The sequence below is a fragment of the Carex rostrata genome, chromosome 8 (genome assembly GCF_964058835.1).
Source record: "Carex rostrata chromosome 8, lpCarRost1.2, whole genome shotgun sequence".
NCBI classification, from domain to species: Eukaryota; Viridiplantae; Streptophyta; class Magnoliopsida; order Poales; family Cyperaceae; genus Carex; species Carex rostrata.
This window is the reverse complement of record NC_135925.1, coordinates 10,596,946-10,610,201: the sequence shown is the minus strand read 5'-3', so window position 1 is coordinate 10,610,201 and position 13,256 is coordinate 10,596,946. Positions and strand designations below refer to the sequence as shown.

The 13,256-nt window shown below is 36.8% G+C and overlaps 2 protein-coding genes across 3 annotated transcripts; both read left to right on the top strand.

The window, feature by feature from the left end:
- Positions 1–1,340: 1,340 nt before the first annotated feature.
- On the top strand, positions 1,341–3,339 carry CPZ (Metallo-hydrolase/oxidoreductase superfamily protein). The gene is made up of 8 exons (XM_078307303.1): positions 1,341–1,836; positions 1,945–2,107; positions 2,215–2,285; positions 2,382–2,477; positions 2,593–2,706; positions 2,804–2,872; positions 3,002–3,076; positions 3,149–3,339. The coding sequence occupies exons 1-8, from the start codon at positions 1,453–1,455 to the stop codon at positions 3,236–3,238; spliced, it is 1,062 nt and encodes a 353-aa protein (XP_078163429.1). The 5' UTR covers positions 1,341–1,452; the 3' UTR covers positions 3,239–3,339.
- Positions 3,340–5,826: 2,487 nt separating this feature from the next.
- LOC144558238 (uncharacterized) lies at positions 5,827–10,183 on the top strand. Of its 2 annotated transcripts, XR_013512875.1 has the most exons (8): positions 5,827–5,986; positions 6,133–6,453; positions 7,068–7,326; positions 7,819–8,876; positions 8,983–9,099; positions 9,435–9,586; positions 9,689–9,805; positions 9,897–10,183. XR_013512875.1 is itself a non-coding variant. In XM_078307036.1 (7 exons), the coding sequence occupies exons 2-7, from the start codon at positions 6,133–6,135 to the stop codon at positions 9,735–9,737; spliced, it is 1,956 nt and encodes a 651-aa protein (XP_078163162.1). In that variant the 5' UTR covers positions 5,838–5,986; the 3' UTR covers positions 9,738–9,807. The 2 variants fall into 2 exon arrangements, 1 of the variants encoding a protein (XP_078163162.1); XM_078307036.1 differs by lacking the exon at positions 9,897–10,183 and having other exon boundaries at positions 5,838–5,986; positions 9,689–9,807.
- Positions 10,184–13,256: the final 3,073 nt, after the last annotated feature.

Genomic DNA, 13,256 nt, shown 5'->3' with positions numbered 1-13,256 from the left:
TAACTAACATTGATTTTGTAAATTCAAATGCAATGCGGATGCTATAAATGAAGCCAATAAAAGATAAAATCTTAGAGTTGTCGCAGTGACAACTGGTAGAAGACAACCCACACAAGGGTCACAAGCTTCTCGTAGCTGGGCAGAGACAGCTGAGAGTGTCACAGAGGCATATGATAGCAGACCCAGAACTTGTCGACTTAATTTTTTCAGACATGGTCGATGATTAACTTCTTTTATTTATATGTTTTGTAAAACTTATTTATTTTGCATCTTATTGAACTTATTTAGATTGCAATGTTGTGAAATTTTTTATTTGAAATTTGTGAACTTTATTTGTTTGTCATTATTTAGACTATGAAATGAGTAAGTTGAAACTTGATGAAATAAAAGCAAACATATAATATAAAACCTAAACAAACACCAAATTGATGGAATAAAGGAAAACTTACAACATAAACACTAAATAAAATCACAAATTGTAAAATCCTAATTCATCTAACTAAAACTGTAAAATTTGAAATTAAACTCCAATAATCCCACTTCTTAGAACGAAGATTAATGCTGGCTTTCTCAATACAAGGAACAAAGTTATCGTAAGATGTTGGTGGCTCTTGATGAGTGCTAGCATTACTAGTATAAGTACAAGAAGCAAAGTCATCGTTCGATGTTGGAGGCTTTGGATCACCATTTTATTTTTCAAACCATAACCATAAGGATGTTCTACAAAGTCATCATCTGAAATTTCATACCCTTGTTCCGTCCTACAAATTTGACTTATAAAGCATGTACGACAAGTGCATTTTTTTGCCTCATTTCTATCTCGACCCCTTATTGATCCTCCTTTCGCTATGCCACGATTAGACAATCTACCTCAATTGTTATTGTTCATCCTGTTTGCCTAAAAATCGCTTCTTTTCTCTTCCTCTTTCTCCTCAACAGTGTTGGAATGAATTGTGAGTGACAGGAGAGAAAAAAAAACCCCCAACATATAGGGTTTATATAGCTGACCGCCCGATTGTGGGGCGATCGGCTCTGGATGTGGATCGCCCCACAGAGGGGCGGTCAGAGCATTTTTCAAATTTTTAGAAATCGGAGGGCATATTTGCTATTTTTTTTAGGGTATTAAAAAAAAATCGGAAGTTTTCCCATCTCTTTATTCTATACAAAATAAATTCGGAATTTTTTTAAAAACTTGATTGATTGTGTAAATAAATCAAAATTAATACTTCAAATTCATTATCAATATCACCGATTTATAAAATCAAGGCGACTGAGCTCAAACTAGTTTTACACTACAATTATTGAAAAATTGCTCTTATTTCAGTTTTCACTCGCGAGGAAGATTGTATTTTTTTTCTGATACTTTTCTATCCGAAGGACATGAATACGTTTCATTTTCACCTCTCCTTCGGAACCTCAGCCAGAGCTCTAAAACCCTAAATCCAGTCTCCAATGGCGTTCTCTCCAACTCTCTACACCACCACCATCACACCACTACCTTCTATCTCATTGCCACACGCTTCGCCCTCTCGCTCCGTCTCCGTACCATACTCGACTGCTCATTCCTGTACCAGACTCCGCGCCACGCCACCTGGCTATCTCTCAGTAATACACAGAGCAGTGGTGGAGGAAGAAGAGTACCGCAAGGCGCGTGCTGAGGTAAACCGAAAAGGGACGGAATTGGAAGGATTGTCGGTCGAGGGGTTTTCAATTGGCGGTATGGAGACTTGTATTGTTTTACCGACCTTGAACTCGGTGTTTGATATGGGCCGATGTCCTTCCCGGGCTGTTCATCAGGATTTCCTCTTTATCACACATGCACACCTCGACCATATAGTGAGTTCTTGTTCTGAGTTTTATGCATTTTCCGTTGAATTTCACTTTATTATTTCCATGGGAGAATTTGTTGAGTCAAATTGGTACTTTTTTATTTTTTATTTCAAGGGTTCTCTTCCTATGTACTTGGCGACACGGGGCCTGTACAGTTTGAAGCCTCCAACTGTGTTTGTGCCACCATGTATCAAGAAGGATGTGGAGAGACTTTTAGAAATTCATCGTACAATGAGCAATGTGGAACTTAATGTTGATTTGGTCGCACTTGATGTGGGTATGTATGATTCTTTTAATTAAAAAAAAAAATGTACTCTAGTTCTATTGTGGTGTCTTTATTAATTAGTATTGGATGAATGGTGGTACGGTGTGATGTAATCTCAGGAGAGACGTATGAAATTCGTAATGATCTAGTTGCAAGACCATTCAAGACTCATCATGTTATTCCTAGCCAGGTGATATTAAGAAAATAATTCATCTAAATTTCTCTAATTTTGGCTAATATTGATAGCCGAAGAGGTGACAATACCATGAATCTGATTTTGTCTCAGGGGTATGTCATTTATTCTTTGAGAAAGAAGCTAAAGAAGAAGTATGCTCACTTGAACGGCAGTCAAATAAAAAAGCTAAAGAACTCAGGTGTTGAGGTAAGTAGTATGTTTGCTGTCATGTAATTGACCTGTTACAATGTTACTACACTTCTATAGTTCAAGGCTTTTAGTTTTAAGAAACCTTCATTCTGACTAAACATTTAACTCTTAGATCACAGACATGATTTTAGTTCCAGAAGTTGCATTTACTGGAGACACGACATCTGATTTTATACTTGACCCAAGAAATTCAGATGCCCTAAGAGCTAAAGTGCTAATAACTGAGGTAATGGTCTACTGCTCGGTGTAAATACAGGTGGGGTACACTGTACCAGTTAATACTAAAGCAGGAATTTTCTAAATAGTTGCTAACTTGGTGACAGGCGACCTTCTTAGATGAAGAGAATGATGTGGAACATGCAAAGAAGCACGGTCACATGCATATTTCTGAGGTAACTTGATAGTTGTCTTTCTTCTGGTTTACCACACATTTGATATAATTGAAATGTTTAATTAAATTAGGGCAATTCTAATGGTTAAAGGTGAATTTTCAATGAATGCATTATGTTTCTTTTTGGTAGATTACGGAGCATGCTAAATGGTTCAGGAATGAGGCAATCTTACTTACCCATTTTTCCTCCCGCTATACTGTTGAGGTGAATTACTTGTAAATCATTGGTCCATTAAAGTTGATAGTTCCCCGTAATCAAACCTCACTCATCTTACAGGATATTCGGCAAGCTGTTTCAAAGCTTCAATCCAGTTTATCTTGCAAAGTTGTTCCTCTGACAGAAGGTTTCAGATCAGCGTACACATGATGTATAACTGAACATACAAATTCGTTTCCTCATTCTACCATGTCTGTATAATTGTAATTTTTAATTAATATTAATTACAATTTAGTAAAAGAAATTCGCAATGGTAGTTTTTTCTTGCTTGCATTTTTTCGGGCCCTGCTGCTAACTGCTAAGGGATAAAATCAAGCACAACCCTGGACGATGCTATCTTTATACGGTTTCTTATTTTCTTTTCACAAAATGGATAAAATGAAGTACCATTTTCAGTGTTACTAAGCTATCAATGCAAAAATAATCTCTAATGTTTTTCTAGTTAGGTGCAGTCATTTGTAAGGTATCATTGATTTTGGGTCGTACTATTGGGAAACATCGTGAAATGTATTTCAGCTTAAGTGAGGCACTGAGGCTATGCTATTATGCATAACGCTAATTGGTTTGTACCATGAATCTATATTTATGTTTTTAAAATATAAAAAGTTGATCTGAATCATTTAATATATGATCTTTATATGAAAATGTATTTGGAGATCAAGTTTTAATATTTTAATATTTTTTAACTTTTTTTTGTATAGATAGAAAATCATTCAATAATGGTAGGAGTGAAAATGGAGCGGATACGGAGTAGATAATGGTAAAACCATATCCAAATGTCTTTTTTTTTTTTCTTTCTGGATACAGATACGAATTCGTATCAGATCGGATAATTAATAAAATAATATAAAAAATATTTAAAAATATTAAAATTCATAATATTTATCTAATTATAATGGTGAATAACATAAATGTTTTATAACATTATTAAAATATATTGTATATATCTACTATTTGAATACAGATAAATGAAACATAAAATCATATCAGTATTCTTATCCACACGGATATTCGGATATCAGATATGCACATCTAAATTTTCGAATACGGATCGAGTACAGATCAGATTTTATTCATAATGTTTTCACTCCTAAATAATAGTGATTTTCTACCTATCTAACACGGTAAACCCTTAAAAAAATTATAAAATTTAGTTTGAAAATAAATTTTCATATTGAGATTATGTTAGAATTATTCATATAAATAACTTGAATTTAAACTCCAAGCTGAAATATTAATTCATAATATAGACTAATCGGTCAACATAGTGCCATACCCTCAACTTTCATCTTAGTAGTAAAAGTATTACTTTTGAAAGTACAATAACCATAAAACGTTTCAATTAGCAATTTTAGTGTTTTTCGGCATAGAGCAAAATTTGGGTGTGATGTGCTCACCAAGAGCAGTTGATGAGCACACTTTCAAAAGACTATTAAATTAATTTTAAATTATGAATTCGAATCATTGAAATTCAAGTACTTCGTGAGTGATGCATCTACATGTAAATTTTTTAAAGTCTTGAATTTATTTAGCATATGGTCAAGTGGTCAAAACAATGAACACTTTATAAGTTATTTTTATATGTACATGCATCACTCACAAAGTACTTGAATTTTAACGGTTTGAATTTACAGTTCGAAGTTAATTCAACAGTCTTTTGAAAATATGCTCACCAACCCCTCTTGATAAGCACGTCACACCTTAATTTTGCTCGTCGGTATTAGTAAAACTAGAGTGTGATGTGTAAAACAACTTAACAATTTGGTCTCTCTCATAGTCTCAACCAGATAAAACCGTGAAGATTTGTATTTAATGTTGGACCCAACTAATTCAACCCATTTTTTTCTTTCAAATTATGATATCCTCTTCTGATCGAGTCCAATTGGGATGTAAAAATTTTATAGTAGGCCGAAGCCGCCGAGCACATTACGACACGCTACGAGTGCCGTACAGCACATGCACTGGTCTTGCGGCGTGAGTGTGACTTGTGTTTCGATGCTGTGATTATTCTTCGAAAAAATGACTCGACATGTAAACCCGTCTTGTCACTATACAACATGATACAATACGCAACTAAATGTTATTATAAAATTTATGCCATTATTTATTGCATACAATAATAAATTTTGAAAAAAAAATATATTTTTGTTTTAGAATATTGTTTCTTTATTTTATAATTGTTTATCATTTTTTTTCTTAAACATACTTAAAATTTTAAAAATTAGTTAATTGCGACTAAATATGATTAAACATGAACATTGATGTCTTTTTTTTTTTTCACACATTTAATTACGGTGTAACAATATATCATAATTTCTTGCAATTTTAATTACAGTACGGAATAATACCTAAAAATTTAATTACACAACAAGTGATCCGAGTTACGACCCGTCTTCCCAACCAATCAGGTTAGTAGCGACTCATGGGCCACACTCGACTCGACCCAAACATTTCCGAAACAGCCGAACTTACGTTCCGCGAAAATTGTGCATTACTTGATTTAAAAAAAAAAAAAAAATTACGCGTAACTGGCTTCTAAACACACAACACTATGCCGAAGCACCACCAGAACACAAAACACCCATAAGTCTCGGCTTTCGCCCACGTGTCTATTTTTCATCGGCTCTAGCTTGTTCCCCAGTTTTACCGCTAGTTCCGCGTCCCCCGGATCCATAAGAGAATAGATCCGACCCGACACGGCGTATAAAAAAACCTAATAAAAAAATCAATAAACAAAAGAAACCCTCCACCCCCGCATCTCCCTTCTAATTTCCTTGGTTTCTCATCGCCTCTACTCTCTCACCGCCAATCTCATTACCCTTCCCTTCCCTCATCACACGCACTCTCTTTTCTCTGGCTTATAACTATTAATCCCGCTCAATTACCCGCGCGAAAAAGGTATTTTTAAAACTCGTGTAGTTTTTAACCCTCTCCTTTCTTCTCCCTCCGTATCTCTCTCTCTTTAGGGTTTCTTACCCGAACCCTCCTCTCTCTTTCTCTAATGTTTCTAGATCTGTTTCCCTTTCTCTACCTCTCCCTTGCAGATGGGAGACGAGGGGCCAGGCGACATTCCCTCCCCTCCAGCGGCCAAGAGGTTGAAGCGGGTGGCCGAGGTGGTGATGGTGCTCTCCGCCATGGCTGAGATGCGAGGGGGGAGAGATCCGACCCCCGTGGAGAAGGCCATGGCTGCAGAGGCGAGGGAGAGTTTGACTGGACTCTGTGAAGGGATTAAACCTAAGGATTTGTTTCCCAGAGAGGCTGTTCGGGCTGTGGTGGAGGATTTAGGGCTCAATAAGGATTCTGGTATGGTGTTCAGGCCACCTAGGACTTCAATTGCTGACAGGATCTTGCAGACTAAGAGAAAGGTTTTTCGGTTTTGTTTCTGTTTATTTGAACAATTGCTTTGGTTTGTCTTATGATAGTGAATTTGGAGATATCATTAAATAGTCAAGTTATCAGGGAATGTCTTTGGTAAAAATTCAGCTGCAATCTGAATTTAACAGAGCCAGATTCTTGTTTATTAAGAAATCACCCTCTATTGCTGGTATTTTTGTGGGGGCAATGATTGACTAACAGATATTCGCTTTGTCACTAGCCAGTTATTCCATGCTGCACTCTCCCTTTGGTTGCAATCACTTGTACCGTTTCTTACTGGTTTGGTTGTTCTTAATGAATACGGAGGATGCTATTAAATTCATATGATTTTGCTAGAGGACGATACTAAGTTCTTATTGCGTGTTATATATGGAACTGGATCCATGCATTAGAAGTCCTACCTAACTTCAAATGTTATGTTTTTATATGCTGTATCTGAAATTCTTATTAAACTCACATTATGTTCATTCCCATGATGACATTCATCAGAACTTCCGGACACTGTTTTTTTGTTCACTGAAATACTAGTATATTGACCAACTTTCTTTAATGAAATACTTCATACTGGTAACTATTTAAACCATTTCAATGTTATCTTGTACAGCTGGAGGGAGCTCACGAAGTTCCCATGAACCAGTACTACCCGTCTCAGCATGTACCGGTTGCTTTTGGTGCAAGTCAAATATCAGTACCAGGTGGAGGGCATCACACCCAGACAGTTACTACTTCTGTGCAGACTAGGAGGTCACAAATGAATGAAAAATCATCTGGAATTGCAGTGTCTAATCCTTCGGGAGCCATTCCTCGTACTGAAACATCACATCTGAGACACAATGGGATGGCACATCTAGCTCAAGCTAGAGGTACTTAAGTTTTGTTTTTCTTCTTTAATTAACATGTGGTAATTACTGACTTTGTCTTGATTGTTCTATTCTGTATCCGCTGTTATTTCGGACTTGGATTGCAGGACCCTGCTTTTCCGGTCCATTCCAGTGGCAGCAAAGATTGGTGTGTTACTTTTTGATAGAACGCCCTTACCGGAAAGCAGGTCCTGGTATCCAAGTACGGAATGACAGCAGAAATGAATGCAATACAAGTTTCTGGATATTTTTAAATTGATGACTTCTGCAAATTTTGTAGGAGAAATGGAAAATGTGAAATTCTGGATCCAACAAATCTAATATTACCATAAAGAATAAGTGTTGTGCATGGTGCTTCTGTTATAAAAACTTATTATTATGGTTCAGTGCCAGTGGTGATTATTTTCTTCCAACCATCAGTAGTTATTTGTATGCCAATTGCTTATCTGTTTTCTGATTGTTTTTTCTTTTTTCTTTTTTTGGTGTCAAATGCAGCAAAAGCAGTCAATCCCCATGTCCAACCTGATCAGAAGGATAAATTGGTGGATCACACATCTCTTAGGTCGACCAGTGCACCCCATGGAGTTAACAGCACCCGCACAGCACAGAACAATGAAGTAAAACCACCCGCAGTTCAACCTGGGCCCCCCAACCTTCTTATCGGGCTCCCAGCCCCGCAAGGCATAACATTTGTTCCTGCCCAATCAATATACTCTAGCCATGCTGAGATTTCTAAAAAGGTTCAACAGATTATACAGGGTCAAAGGGACTCCACCCACCCGAGTTGGACTCCACCCTCGAGTGATTATATGAACAAACCCCTTATCTGCCAAGCATGCAATGTTGTTGTTACTGATGTGGACAGCTTGCTCATATGTGATTCATGCGAGAGAGGGACCCACTTGAGATGCCTTGAGTCAAATGGTACAAAGGTTCAGGTACCTAAAGCTGAATGGCACTGTCAGAGGTGCCTTGCAGCTAGCCATGGCAAAGCATTGCCACCTAAGTATGGTAAGGTGACACGTACACTGGGTACGGTAAAAGCTGTGACATCTGTGCGAAAAGAAAATCCACAGTTGAAGGATGATCAGAAGAAAATAGTACCTAATGGAACTGTTACGAATCGGCCAAATACTGAGCCTGGTGTCAATAGTGGAAATTTAAATAATGTTCAAGTGGTATCTAATCATCCTAAAGAACGTGCAGTTGCACAATTGGCTGGCACAGTTGTCAAAGTTGAAAACCATGGTTCGCAAAATGGTCAATCTGGTAAGAGTGACATAACTGGTTGTGAGCCAAAGGAATCTTTGGGTGAAAAAGAGAAAGCATTACCAGAACAGCACCGAGTGGATAAAGATAGTAATCAGGAGAATGGAGTTGCAGCAAGTGAGAAATCTGCTGGTCCTGAAGTTTGTTGGGTTGGAGATGCTGGGGAAGTGATTGACGGGAAGAGTTACTATAGTTCATGTTGTATTGATCAAACTACCTACAAGCTTCAAGACCATGTCTTGATTTCTTCTGATGGTGAACGTTTTATTCCGTCAAAGATCAAGGCTAGTATCTGCTGTTTCAAACTCAATTTAGTTTCAGATTTTACTTGCCATATTCTATCTTCTAATCAGATACTAAATTTATCTTTCTTTTGCTAAAACTCCGCAGTCTTTATGGGAAAGCAAGGAACCTGGTTCCAAATGGGCAGTTGTGAATCCATATTACCTTCCCAGTGACCTTCCTGAGTCTGTTAGCAGCTCATCAGGTGGTGTTGAAGACAATGAGGTAAGGAGTTCTGTATGCTGTATGGATGCAAATTTCTTAGTGTTGTTAGTTGTTAGAAGACGGTGCTTGACTGGTACAACACCATACAATACTGAGAGGTATTATAGAGTTTATCAGCCAAGATATGACCTGTCTTCAAGCTCTTGTTTTTATCTAAAGACCTAAATGCAAGGAAAAAATGCAGAAAAAATGTAAAAAAATAAATAATTACTTATCGCAACTGTAGGAAGTAATAACATATATACTAAGAAATTTATCTTTTTGGATGCAAAAAATAGAAAGAGAGTGTGTACCGTGTACAATTACATCCTTAATTTGATTGGCTTTGGTTGCAGGTGTATGCTTCAGATAACAAAGAGACGATTAATATTAACTTGATCAGTGGTCCCTGTGAAGTATTAACATCTGACAAGTTTCAGGAGGAGAATGAAAAGAGGCACCAATTAGCTGACTCGAACAATAATTCGCCTCCCATCTTTTTGTGTAGGTATGTGTATTTCTGCTCGCAAGCAATTGGAGGTTTAATTCTTTTTGTGGAAGATGAGTTTTTAGTTTTCTTAAAAGTTGTGTTATGTTGATGATTGTACAGATGGAAATATGATGACACTAATGGGATTTTAAGGCCGCTTACCCATTAACATCGAGGAAATTTCAATCAGCAATAATATTTGTAACTACATTCTTATCTCTGTCTCTAAGAAATGAGGTTTGTTCTTACTTTCATGATTTCAACCTTATAAGCCCATATAATTTCTTTGTGCTATTTTTATCAACATCTGATATTTTTTTTGTAACAGGTAGAGAACTGGCCAGGATGGAGTCGAAGAGTGGCTGGTGCTGTATGTACATTATATAGCTCTTGATAATTCTAGGTCTCTAGCTAGTCCTTGTATTAATTCAATCTAATTATTTGACATAGATGCTATAGTGTTTGCTCTTATATGGAAAATCAGCCACAGGGCTGGCTGCTCCATTTTACTTCCTCATAGAAGTAAAAAGAAAATTAGTTTTAGGCTTGGATAGTCTGTCTACTGTAATCATAATTTTTTTGACTGATGTTTTTCTTTGATTACTTGTGTTTTCTCTCTCATTTTTTTCTTTTCTTGTTACCAAGTTCTACAACCTTACAAATTTCAGAATTAGGTTATTGGAGTATCTACATTTTTGAAACTATTAGAGTTTTTAATTCAGTTTCGGAGATGTGAGAGAGTTTCTTATTTAGAAACTATCGAAGTAGAGTTTCTTATTAAGAAACTTTATAAATTTCACACTGACTAAAATGATTGGATCAAATTATTTCGTCTTTTTAACTTGTTGCTAATGTGGGTTAATAGAAATGTTAAAATTAAATTAAAAAATGTGAGAGTTAGAAATTTTGGAGATCTTAATTTTTAAAAATAGTTAATAGTTATTTAGAAAAGTTATTGGGATGTAGTTGCCCGTAGACTTGAATTGCTGCACTTGCATACTTTACACAGTAAAATTGCAGGGACATTGAAACATTTTCATCTTTTCCTCTCATTTGCCTAAAAATCTGAGTCCGTATCCCCCAGGTACTGGAGGTGCAATTGAAAACAATGGACGGTCCAGATCAATTTCATTCATATCAAACTCAATCTGGTACATGTTGAAGCTGTAGAGGGTATGCTTTGAGATTCTTGCCAAGTGAAATGAACGGTCCAGATTCACCACTTGCACCTCAGGTACCTGGGTGTCTAAAAATCCTCTCCTCTCATTTGCCTAAAAACAACAAATTATACGTCAGCATGGATTCGGTTTATTACGTGCTTGTGACAAGTCTGTGAAAGTTTCATTTTGGATGTTGAGGACACTTTCCGAAAATAAGATGCACTAGCAAGTCATGGTACTAAAGGTGAAGGTGTTAAAAGATAAAGATGAAAGGGGCGCTATTGGTGCTGGAAGCGGACAAGATGGGGATATAAAGCAAGAATTATTGATTGTTCAATTGATCTTTAATTCAACCCGTTCTCATCTGTTCACCATGTCTTTTTGGGAAAACTGAATACTATATACGTTCAACAGAAAACGAAAATAAAAAAATAAAAGAAAGAGGAATTTTGCTAACGTTGACCGATGACCGTGTGGCAGGAAGGACGCTTCACTGTCCGAGTATCTTAAAAGATTTTAAGTGATCACAACTAGGGGTGGCAACGACTCTTAAAGAGCGAGCTAGGTCACACTCGTACTCGACTTGTTAGTGTATCAAGCTGAGCGAGCGAGTTTAGATTTTAGGTCCCGAGCTAAAACTATTGCTCAAGACTTGTGGCTTGTCCGAGCGAGCCGAGCTAGCTCGTTATTAGCTTGGCAGATTTATAAATATATATATTTTCTTTCCTGCTATATCTTAAATTTTCATAACACATCTTATTAATTATGGCTAAAACAAAATAATATTTATATGACTAATTACTGAGGAATGCTCTTAATTCAATTGTAATTAAGTAAATCAACTATTATAAAGTTTACAGTTAAATTCATACAAATAAATTCATGCATACCAAATCAAACAAATTCATACAAATTAACTTAATTGCTTATAATTAATTCACACATATTCCATATAAAATTACCAATCAACTTAAACACAGTCCATAATGCAACATAACACTGACTATAACATCCATAGACCATAATATCCCCAATCTAAAGTGAACGGATCCGGTTAAACTATTAAACTATGTATATTAAATAGCTCGTTAACGATCGAGCTGGCTCGTGCCGAGCCAGGCCAAACTCAAACTCATTAATTCTAGCCCGAGTATGTAGCGAGCGAGTTAATTTTAACTCAATCTACCAACGAACGAGCTGTTACCGATCGAGCCACGGACGAATACCAAGCGGGCCACGAGCTTTTTTGCCAGTCCTAATCACAACAAGAGAGGAAATAAATCTGCTACGATCCTAAGAGATTGCAGGGTCCTACGATTCTAAATCCAACCTTTTATTTTTTGAGTTGTACGAATCTCCATAGAAGTTTTTTATGAACGAATCTCAAAACAAATGAAAGTAGCAGATTTATTTCCCAACAGGAGAATGCAATTGGAAAGAACCACAATTGGTGAAAACATACATCATCAAACTTTTACTTCCACACGTGTACGACTTTTTTTTTTATGCAAAGAGACATGATTTAAAGTCGACGAAAGCAAAAAAGGACATTATAATACTTAGAGGCCCATTTCTGTTGCCCGAGTGCCCGCTCGTTATGTCTCTAAAATCATATGAACTTTGTCTTTCCCGGTTGGCCGGTTTCTTCAAAATTGGTACCAAATATCATATTTGGTAAACATTTGAAGCGCTAGGGCCCCACATGAAAGATTCATCTCTGAAACACGGATCAATCGCGGATCATTTTGTTTTAGATTTGCTCTGATTTAAAAACTATGCATATTGTTTGGTTACTTTTGATGCTAAATCTTCAGTTTCAAACATAAACAACTTCAAATTGTACTCGTCTCTCCTCGATAAATAAACACTTGGGCCAACAATGCCGAGTTTGGATCCAGTAAAGTAACCCAATTGTTGGGTTTTATATCTGAACCGTCCGATTAGAATTCGTGACAATCCATCCAAAGTGGAGTGCACACATCCCGAGCAAGGAATCCGAATTCCAAAGCAATCTCGAGTGATGGATTCGAATCGGACGGTCTCGATCCAAAACGAAAAAGTTGGGCTAGGGATCCGGACCCAACAATGCCTACGCAGATCGCTTGAGAATCTGTATAGTCTCTTGTACTGTATATTATTATTATTATTTTTTTAAAAAAAGACAAAAGCATACAAAGCAATGAAAGGGGGCCGAGGTTGTCATCAGACCTTAGGCATATCTGGAAGCTTAAGGCGCTGCCAAGGATGATCATCTTCGGATGGCTGGTAATAACTAACACATGATAATTTGAGAAAGAAAGGATGCATCATAATAACAAGATGCCTTATGTGTAAGGCAGCTGCAGAATCAGTACATCACTTATTTCACATCTGCAATTACACTAGAGAAGTGTATAGAAGGCTAACCTCGGCACAGCCATCACCAAATTGGCCGGCAAGACCAATACTAAACATTACTGACAGAAATCAGATAGGATCGCTGTCAGCGGCACAGAGAGCACTACTTCTGATCATGCATTTCATAATTT

What these genes read in the sequence shown, in the direction of transcription:
- CPZ (XM_078307303.1), top strand. Translation starts at nt 1,453, where the DNA reads ATGGCGTTCTCTCCAACTCTCTACACCACCACCATCACACCACTACCT. An exon ending in ATCATGTTATTCCTAGCCAG is followed by an intron (nt 2,286 to 2,381) that starts GTGATATTAAGA and finishes ATTTTGTCTCAG; the next exon opens with GGGTATGTCATTTATTCTTT. An exon ending in GTCACATGCATATTTCTGAG is followed by an intron (nt 2,873 to 3,001) that starts GTAACTTGATAG and finishes TCTTTTTGGTAG; the next exon opens with ATTACGGAGCATGCTAAATG.
- LOC144558238 (XM_078307036.1), top strand. Translation starts at nt 6,133, where the DNA reads ATGGGAGACGAGGGGCCAGGCGACATTCCCTCCCCTCCAGCGGCCAAG. An exon ending in TCTTGCAGACTAAGAGAAAG is followed by an intron (nt 6,454 to 7,067) that starts GTTTTTCGGTTT and finishes TATCTTGTACAG; the next exon opens with CTGGAGGGAGCTCACGAAGT. An exon ending in ACATCTAGCTCAAGCTAGAG is followed by an intron (nt 7,327 to 7,818) that starts GTACTTAAGTTT and finishes TGTCAAATGCAG; the next exon opens with CAAAAGCAGTCAATCCCCAT.